Source organism: Salminus brasiliensis, chromosome 7 (genome assembly GCF_030463535.1).
Source record: "Salminus brasiliensis chromosome 7, fSalBra1.hap2, whole genome shotgun sequence".
NCBI classification, from domain to species: Eukaryota; Metazoa; Chordata; class Actinopteri; order Characiformes; family Bryconidae; genus Salminus; species Salminus brasiliensis.
The window spans coordinates 6,202,223-6,212,348 of record NC_132884.1 but is presented as its reverse complement, the minus strand read 5'-3'; the positions used below and the strand labels follow the sequence as shown (position 1 = coordinate 6,212,348).

Below are 10,126 nucleotides of genomic sequence, written 5' to 3'. Positions count from 1 at the left end.
ACAAGAGACAGCTCGTATGAGTGAGTGGCCTTCATGAAGCATGCTTTCTTGGCTGGCTGAACTTTACTCTAAGAAACTGGGCAACTGTTGTCTTGCAGGCTGACGTTCCAGTGTAGGTATTTGGCTACAGCGGTGCAGCCTTTGGTGGTGGATGTGAACACCATTCCTCCACCTCCTCCAGTGTTCCAGCTGGGTCCTTTACGAGTGGAGCTCAGGCTTGCTAATGGCATCTGTGCAACTAAAGGATGTTCTGATGGTAAGGGTGTTCACCATATTGCCCCATGGCAGCCTCTGTGCTCTGACCCAGAAAATGACTATTGAATGCTGTAGAAATTATCTGGGCAATATAGCAGGCTAAACTACACCTGCAGAGTGGTGTCCAGCTCAAACTTGTGGAGTACACCTGCTGGTTTGGGTCTAATCACGTTCTGCTGCATATGGTTCTAGTATTTGCTCAGACTGGACCAAGACCATTTATTTTCAAGGGTTTTATTATGGTGACTGACTGAAGGGTGCAGGTGTGGGTCTAGAAGCAGGAAGAAGTGATCCTAACGTTGGCCTAGTCAACCATCTCCTCTCATATCTGCACTCTAGCGGATGTATACGGCTCCTACTACACAGAGGCTGACTATCCTGTGACCAAGGCGCTAAGGGAGCCTGTGTATGTGGAGGTGCGCATGCTGGAGAGGGCTGACCCAAACATCGCCCTTGTCCTGAATCACTGCTGGGCCACTTCAACCCCAAATCCCTTAAGCTTGACTCAGTGGGACCTGCTGTTTAATGGGTAAGCAGACTCTGCTGACTCTTTCGGTTGAATTTTTTTTTTTTTAACCCTTCACTGCATGTCTTCAGGTCCTTGCTGTTCCTCTGGTAGGTGCCCATATGAAGATGACCGCTACCTTACCACTGTGCTTCCAGTTGACTCCTCTTCTGGCCTGCAGTACCCAACCCACTACAAACGCTTCATTGTGAAGATGTTTGCCTTTGTGGATGAGACGTCCCTCGTTCCTCAACAGGAGAGGGTATGGAGCTTGTGTGTGTTAGTTTTAGGTCAACACTGGTGTGATGAACAGACTGACCGTTTGTTCTTTGGTTTTTAGATCTTCATCCATTGTACCACAGCAGTGTGTCAACTCTCTGCTATGGACACCTGTGAACCAAGTTGTGGCAGGACAAGTAAGTTTGATTTTTGAGCAACTTGACTTTCTTAATCAGCAGTCCTGGTCCTGGAGTGCCACTGCTCTGCTGGTTTCTCTGCTCACATCCAGCTCACCAGAAGGAGTTCGCTGGTTCAGAAGTTGGATTAGGTGAGGCAGGTTGTGAGCAGAGGGAACTGGGCAGTGGTATTCCAGAAATGAGCTGTAGGATAAGGTCTAGCTTTGCTAGATCTTTGGTATGGTCTCAAAAGCTATGGTCTTCTGCCTTTTCAGAAAGAGCAGTTTCAGCCACACCGGATATGGAGAAGATCCTAGTGTCCAGTGGTGAAGTCATCCTCCTTGCTGACTTGCCCGTTTCAGCTAAAAGCCAAGTAGACAGTAATGAAGGTAAGGGCTGGAATCTAACTTGATCTTTCTCTCAGTTTACCCAAGAAAACTTTTTTTTTTTTTTTTTTTCCCCCCTCTATCTTCTGGTTTAGGGTTGCAGAGTTTCAGCTATGGAGTGGTTGGAGTAGCTGCACTTGCTGTGTTGTGCATCTGTGGACTGCTTGCTGCTCTCTGGAAACAAAGAGCAAAATCGCATCCTTGCCTTCAGACAACAAGGCTATGACGAATAAAGTGACTGTAAACATCCTGCCTGCTTTTATTTATTTTATTTAGTTATAAAAGGTGTGCATAGTGGTCCTTTGGATGTAATCCTCAGTTTCCCCCAACCTGTTCAGATCATAACGGGTAGTGCTAAGCACGATGTTCATGGGTCCAGGAAAGGTTCAGCTGTGACTGACTACAATCTCAAAGCCAACATCTTTTTAGATGGTTGTAAAAAGGCTTGTGTTCTGGTTGGCTACACTGTCCAGTCCCTCATTACAGACCCAACTTTCTAATGTTTCTTAACCATTTGAGTGTTCACTATGTAAGGCTGGGTTGTACAACTCCAGGTTGAAGGGTTGTGTATAGAACTGGTACCAATTTAAGCAAGACTCCTTTTCCTTAAAGGGTTCATCTTCACACTCACAGATCTTTTGTACCTAGTTTTATACAGCACCAAAGGGTTTATAGGGTTTCCCTATTAAAAAATATATATGGTGCTTGAACTCTGTACTGCATACAGATTCAATTAAGGTCACATTGGAGACTCTCCTCAAGCCAGGGACCAGAATCCTACCTTCTGAAGTAGCCTAGTTAACAGTATGTAATCAATGAGTAGCCACAGATATGACTGGCTGGGTAGTGTTCTGTGACCTTTAGGAAGCATATGAGTGGCCTATGACTTTCCTAGGCTGCTAAACCTGTACTGTTAAGGCTAGGAAATTTACACCAGTTAAAATGAGCACTGTCAAAATTAAATGTAGTGATTATAGGGCTGGCTCAGACCATGTCTGTGTCCAGACTAGGACTATGGTCTACCTACTGGTGATGAGTAGTGTGTCAGCCTGGACTGCAGTTTCACCCCACTAACCACTGCAACTACAGGGTCTGAAGTGTCTAGTGAACTGGTTTGCTGATCCACACAATAATTTAAAGCTTTTCATAACTAAAGAAAACAGATTCAGTCTAAAAGGTTTATTTACAATCAGAGTGCAAAAGAAAAATTGCAGCCCACAGTAACATTTTAGCAGCTGCTGCCTCTCAGGCAGTGATGTCCCCTTTCTCATCAGTTCTGGGATATTCAATCTCCATTGCCATCAGGAATTCTGCACAAAGATACATTATGAAATGATTCAATATCACTGAAAAGACATTTGCTTGTAAGTGTTTTTACAGGCTCTGCTGCATCAGTCAGAACCAGAGCCCAACAAATCTGACCATAACTTTCATTTTGGACTTTACCTTCTGTGTAATCGACGTCTGGAGTGGTTGACACCAAGACCCAGGCTAAGCCCACCAACAAGGTGACCACCAGATTGACTATGATCCAGGGATAGAGCATACCGTGCTCAGAGCCAGGCAACCTGACAGGGGAAATGCAAAAATGCAGCATATGATTGTGAATAACTTGTTCAACCACTAACAAGGTGGCCAAGGTCACAACCAAGAGTCTACTGCAGGTTTCTTTTATTTTGGTCCAGCTAACCGACTAACTGTCAGGTTGGGTAGGTGTATTTGAGCAGAACTGTGTTGATGTGAAGAAACCTGACCTACAGATAGGTTTCTGAGCTTTGTGGAAGTGGCCAGTTGATCAGATTATCAAATAAGCATAGACATTTTTCAAACCGCATGTCACAGATTTCTCAGTTTACCAATATAATCTAAGCCCAAAATGAAGCCTGTCTCATAGGAGAACATCAGACTTACCTGCCCTGTGCAGAGCAAAGTATTTATTGTGGTGACTAACATATCCTCACAGCACCTACCGCTTCTGTTCACAGTGCACGTCAGCAGAAGACTCACCATAGTGAAGCATTGGCGCTAGCGTAGAGATTGATGCGGTCACTTGTCATCTGCTGGCTTAGAGACAAGACCAAAGCCGAGAAATACACTGTAGGAGAAACACAGAAATATTAGTATGAGTGAAACTGTACATTTCCTATCTGAATGTCTGAATGCATTCTAGCACAATCATCAGGATAACACATTTGAATTAGGAACAGAAACCCACAGAAAGAGGCGAGCGCCACAGGATCCAGAGTGAGAAAGCTCCTCAAAGCCACAGACGCTTTGGCTAGGTTCACTCTGATGGAAAGAGAAGGTTTTCTGTTTAGAGGAAATTTTAAAACACAGACGTTCTACACCACTACATTCATACACTCATAAATTAAAGGTGCTTTAAATGGTTTCTTGAGGGATGCCATAGACAAAATCTTTTGATTCCATAAAAACATAATAGAACTGTGTAAAAGAACCCTGACTTGATGTTCTTTACACTCACAAAGCTATATTACAAATATGCTTCTTTATAGAATCAAAAATCAAAAAATTCTATGGCATCCTTCAAGGAACCATGTAAAGCCCTTTATTTTTAACATTTTATTTTTTACTTTTTTGTTTTTCCTTTTTCTCCTAATTTGGTACTGCCAATAAGGGTTGCAAAGGGGTGGAAAATGTCCGATAAATTTCCTGTAAATTACCGGTATCTTTCCATGGGGCATTTAGCTCGAGAACTTCCAAAATGTAAACTTTCCATGGAAATTTTGGGAACTTTGGGAATTTTGGGAATGTTCTGGAATTAGTAATTATTCCAGATATTCCAGAGGTAATTATAGGAGTTAACTGAAATGAATGGGAATAAAATGGGACTATTCAAAGCTAAAGGTAGTTTTTAAAAATAATACTGAAGCATAAATTTGGCTACAATAATTAGAAGATAGAGAGCACTCTGGCATTGCTCTGGATTCAAGCATGCGACCCCTGGGGCCATAGCGGTAGCTCATTTGACCACTGAGCCACTCTAAGCCCAAGCTTTTTTTTATTTTAGTTCATAGGCGATGATGATGATGCTTAATCACCAGCACACAAAACACCTACCTATCGAAGGCTGAAACAGTGCTAAGGGCCAGTAGGAAGTAGAAGAGAGACTGTGCGGGGTAAGCCAGTGTGTGGTACTGCTGGAGTAAGTTAGGGAGAGTGCTCATCTGATCCCCAGCCAAAATGTACAACACTATGATATTCCATACAGCGTAACCAGCCAGGAAGCCGTGAGAGAACAGGCCTATCACCCTGTGGAGGAGCAGAACGGCAGTTAAAGCTTGCTGTGTATAGGCATTCTTAAAGGACTTATGTTTTACATTTTTCTTTTTTCAGTGTTGACTTAAAGCAACAGTATGCAAGAATTGGAATTTCTTGCTCCCCCTACAGGTGGGATATGGAATTAGCATTTTGAGCAACCACTAATTGATACAGTTTTCACATGCACTTCTGGATAAGCTGAGAGACACAGAACCATCACGGAAAGTGAAAGAAGCATGTGGACTGAAATGGTATAGTAATATTACAGGACTTTACACGACTTTTCAACTCTCGCTCTTTTAAGTGTTGTCCTGCTTACTTCACCAAAGTTACATGAGCTGAGCCCAGAGTAGCAACAATATAGATGCTATTCATGCTATTGCACATCAGAGGCACATCAGAATTATTTTTTTTACATTTAAATATAAAAAACCTACATAATGCTGCTTTAATTGTTAACTGTGTTAACTTGTGGAACAGGGGTTTTATATTCCACCTTTTTAGGCAGATTAACTAAAACCTTTACTGTCTTGTGTTCAATTCAGGAAACCCTGCCTCCAATCTATTAGTATAGACTAATAAGACACATATTCCAGTATTTAAAAACCTAATAAAGCAGCTCGGTATATCAGGCACTCACCTGAAACCGCGGTGCACTCTCATGGACACATCTCTAGTGGTCCACATCGACTGGAGCTCCATGAAGTTCTGCTCGACCTGATCGCTGGCCTTGCCCTTGTCTACACGCTCAGCTGGCTGAAAGCGGCCTGAGAGAACACAAACTTGCTCATAAACATATTTCAAGTACTGCTTATAGGCATACCTGCAGCTTTAAACATGGTGAAACCCAGCCAGTTATAGAGACGGAACAGGCTGCATTCTAGACTTTCAGATAGTAAAATCTAACAACTAGGCTTAATCTGGAACTGGATAACTGGATGACAAACATTTGGAACAACAAGAATTGGAAACACAAGTGATCAACGAATGTGTGAACGTACGTCCTCTCTCGATGAACACCTTAGCCACAGGCTGACTCGGACCATGAGGGGCCGAGAACAGAGCATGCTGAGGGATGGGAGGCTGGGCGTCCGTGATGATGTCATCGTCTTCAACGGCTAACTCGTTATTTAACTGCATGTCTGACACTTTGGTCTTCACCCTGCAAACAGAAGGAGAGATAGGGAGAAGTGCGAAGTGAGGGACTATAATGAACAGAACATTAATAACACTTTGACACGGTGTAATTCTCAAATTCACCAGGTGCTTGTTTACGACTCACTTCCTCTTCTTGGGTTTTCGTGTGGGTTCCTCGTCCGTGTTCTGGTCTGGCATGTCTCCGTTCTGCACCAGGTCAGTCTGGTCACCTTCAGGATCTGAAGAATTACCAATGCATTTAGAGGGTAGGCAGCAAGGACATTGCTAGGCTGGGCAGTGAAACCGCACTGCTCAAATGTTGGATTTTTTGTAATGACCAATGATACACAATACCCCCACTTGTGCGGTCTCCTATTCCACCCACTAGCTAGGTTTCCTCATATCACACAATATCATCCAATAGGACATCACTGTCAATTCTGTTATGTCAGCAATTATGTCATCTGCACTGGTTTGCATGGTGCTAAATAACAGGGGAGAGGAGGGCCATCCTGCCCTCCCAAAGAGAGTAAGGCCAGTAATGCTCTTTTTGGACACCTGGCCACTGGTGGCTTTAGCAATCTCCTGATAGTAGGGCCAACACTTAGACAACTGGGCCACTTAAGAGCTCCCCTTGCTTTTTTTTGGTACTCTCACATGTAATACTCTGGGACACTGGGAGAGTGCGGACTGACACATGCCTCTTTCTGAACTGCTGCCGGGTATCCAGCTCTGCCGCAACAGACCAGCACCGCACTAAAGTGATGCGGAGAGAAAGAGAGCCATCTACCCATCCAGAGAGAGCAAGGCCAATTGTGCTCTTTCAGGCTTTGGCTGCTGATGGCAAGCAGTATGACCTGGGATTCAAGCCACCGATCCTCAGGTCATAGGAATGTAGGCTCTTGACTATATTCAACATGACGTGATTTCTATGTACGGTTACATTGTATGTGACTGGCATGTGAGAGGATAATCGTCCTCTGAGACAGAAGACTTGTAGCCTGCACTGTGATGTCAGTCGCACCGATAATGTGGGCTTTCTTCTTCTTTTTCTTCCTCTGCGGTGGGTTTTCTTGTGGTTCGGGGGTCAAGCGCTCCTGGCTCTCTGACTGCCTGTGACTATCCAGGTCCCCCATCTCAATTCCAGCCTCTCCTGCAGTGAAAAAAAACCCCACATAAAACACTGCGTACCCCTGCCTCGCGAGCTTTAGAAATGCAGCTTGAACCACACATTCTACCTCACACTGAATGGTTTCCTCAAGAATCAGAACTGACTCAAACGATAAGGTCAGAGATTTACACCCCTAGTCTGTTAACTGTACTAAAACAGCTCACCCTCAGGACCCTCGACTCCCTCTGTGTCCACTTCGCGCTTGGCCTTCTTCTTCTTGGCCCTCGGAACTTGCATCTCATCTGGGCACGAGGACAGCAGAGACGTATGGAGATAGTTCACAGATGTACACTCTCAAGATCTCAGATCTTTGAGCAGAAGACCTGCTGCAGAAGAACCACTTTTTCTTCCATTTAGAAATATTTTTATTCACGAGATACACTATATGTCCAAATGTTTGCGGACATGCATCCTAATACACAGCTTGTCTAGTCCTCGTAGAGAAGTACTGCCAATAGGACTCTCTGGAGCAGATAACCATGAAACTGTTGGCACCATGCTGCCTAATGGCATGCTGTCAAATGCAGAGAACACATATACGTGCACCTTTACCTTAACTTTTAAAAAATATGTAGGTACTCACCTGCCGTATCCTGACTTTCTCAGTGAGTAGACATGAAGATGGAGGACCGTGAGAGAAAGAGAAGACGTTAGCCAGCTGGCAGTTTGTGCAGAAGGTAGTGAACAGTGTCACCTTAGCGTCTATTGTTAGTAGTAGACAAGCTCACCTTGGCAGAGACGGTAATGCACGAGGTCCCCGCTGAAAAAAAGAACCAAACAACAGTGAAGAGAGTCTTAGATAGTGGACAATATAGTCCACAAACTTTCACTGACTGCCCGGTCAGCCTCGTCACCCGTTAAAGAACATGTTTAGATAACAGAGGAGAGACAATAATAATAATAATAATAATAATAACAGACTTGTACGGCACCTACCACCTCCAACTACCACTCAAACCTCTTTACAAACCATAAGGATGGTTTCTTACCAGCGATTTCTTCGCCATCCCACTTAAGAGTAACAGTGGGACAGTGAGATCTTTCCGCTACACTCTACACACACACAAACACACACATACAGGTCTGTGCACATATAGCAGGGATTAGTGCTGAGCTAAATCTAAGACAGGCTAGGGAGCAGGATTAGCCCTGAAGAGCAGTACAGTTACTCAAGAGTCAGGATCAGAGTGTCAGTCAGTCCTTAGTGGAAATTTCAGACAGACAGACAGACAGGCTGAGTGTTTTCCTCCTGGCTCCATGTGTATCAGAGGAGGAGTATGTTAAATCCTCACCCTCCTGGTGTTGGGTGCATTGCTAGTGCGGTGAGGGGAGTTAACAAATGGGTGGGTTAATTGATAGTACCATGGCAAATGAATTTAAATGGGGGGGGGGAAATTCTGAATTTTACAATGAGTTCCCTCAATTTAATAAAGCATTTCCTCAGTTTATTAAATAATTTATTCAATTTAATAAATCATTCCCTTAATTAAAAAAAACTGTTCCCTTAGTTTTACAATCTGTTTCTTCAATTTAATAAATAATTTCCTCAGTTTACTAAATAATTTATTCAATTTAATAAATAATTCCCTTAGTTTACAAAATAATTAATTTAATTTAAGAAATAATTCCCTCATTTTATTAAACCATTTATTCAATTTAATAAATAATTCCCTTAGTTTACAAAATAATTAATTTAATTTAATAAATCATTTCCTCAGGCTATTAAACCATTTATTCAATTTAATAAATAATTCCCTTAGTTTACAAAATAATTAATTTAATTTAATAAATAATTTCCTCATTTTATTAAATAATTTATTCAATTTAATAAATAATTTCCTTAGTTTACAAAACAATTAATTTAATAAATAATTTCCTCAGGTTATTAAATAATTTATTCAATTTAATAAATAATTCCCTTAGTTTATAAAATAATTAATTTAATAAATAATTTCCTCATTTTATTAAACCATTTATTCAATTAAATAAATAAATAATTCCCTTAGTTTACAAAATAATTCATTTAATTTAATAAATAATTTCCTCATTTTATTAAACCATTTATTCAATTAAATAAATAAATAATTCCCTTAGTTTACAAAATAATTCATTTAATAAATAATTTCCTTAGTTTACAAAATAATTAATTTAATTTAATAAATAATTTACTCCCTCGGTTTAGAGGAGATGCCTTAGTTAAGCTGATGGGACTTTTTTTTAATGGACGGACAGGATGGTTAAACGTATGAAGGGAAGGTTTTTAGTCTCTGAATATTATTTTAATGTCTCGATACTTTCGGAGCTCCGTAAACTTCAGGTGATCTGCTGAGAAGTTAGCAGCGGTTAATTAGTTAACTCATTATCTAGTTAACTCATTATCTAGTTAACTCATTATCTAGTTAACTCGTGCTTATTGCAGTTTTCTTTAGCTACATTTATTTACTCAAATAGTTTTTGTCCCTGTTTCAAACAAGTAAATTTAACTGGGTTCAGCTACTTCACACACTGATGAAGTTAGATAGCTAGCTGTCTATACAGGTGTGAGGGGTGTGTGTGTGTGTGTGTGTGTGTGTGTGTGTGTCTTTACACTCATGCAAAACTTTACTTACTTTCTGTACGTGTGAGATTGGCGGCAGATCTCTTCGTCTTGTGCTCTGAACCTAAATGGGACAACATTGGTGGTCGCTGTGTTAGCCAGCCAGCTACTTATTCAGCTAGCAGTAGCGTAGCGCTAAAACGACCACCCTGCACGTTAAATATGGGCTCACGTTAGCAAACCACTGCCACTAACCTTCTCGTTGTACGTGTCCATGCTGTATTTCAGGTAAAACAAAGATCACGGCAGGAAACCTTTTAATGTAAACGTTTAGGTTTAATTTCAGGAGGATTTTACAGTGAACACGCCTGCTGGCTAGCTGGCTAGCTGGCTGGCTAAGCAGCTAGCAGGAGGGCGTTTAGCGTTGTTTGTTGTCGTTGGATACCAGGCGTTTACCGC

The 10,126-nt window shown here is 41.8% G+C and overlaps 2 protein-coding genes across 2 annotated transcripts in view; one reads left to right on the top strand and one right to left on the bottom strand.

Moving 5' to 3' along the window:
* zp2l2 (zona pellucida glycoprotein 2, like 2) overlaps positions 1-1,767 on the top strand; it is a 2,658-nt gene extending 891 nt beyond the window's left edge. Inside the window, exons 3-9 of the mRNA XM_072683556.1 lie at positions 1-20; positions 99-256; positions 595-784; positions 875-1,022; positions 1,101-1,176; positions 1,431-1,544; positions 1,637-1,767. The exon at positions 1-20 is cut by the window's left edge and continues 78 nt beyond it. Coding sequence (XP_072539657.1) covers positions 1-20; positions 99-256; positions 595-784; positions 875-1,022; positions 1,101-1,176; positions 1,431-1,544; positions 1,637-1,767 — 837 coding nt within the window. The remainder of the gene's footprint in view (positions 21-98; positions 257-594; positions 785-874; positions 1,023-1,100; positions 1,177-1,430; positions 1,545-1,636) is intronic.
* A 948-nt stretch (positions 1,768-2,715) lies between these two features.
* Positions 2,716-10,095, bottom strand: tmem237b (transmembrane protein 237b). The gene is made up of 14 exons (XM_072682866.1): positions 9,923-10,095; positions 9,741-9,791; positions 7,860-7,891; positions 7,715-7,728; positions 7,296-7,373; positions 6,985-7,113; positions 6,106-6,199; positions 5,825-5,985; positions 5,464-5,590; positions 4,623-4,814; positions 3,757-3,830; positions 3,549-3,636; positions 2,988-3,109; positions 2,716-2,851 (listed from the first exon to the last, which is right to left on the bottom strand). Exons 1-14 carry the CDS (start codon positions 9,941-9,943, stop codon positions 2,787-2,789), a joined length of 1,248 nt encoding a protein of 415 aa, XP_072538967.1. The 5' UTR covers positions 9,944-10,095; the 3' UTR covers positions 2,716-2,786.
* Positions 10,096-10,126: the final 31 nt, after the last annotated feature.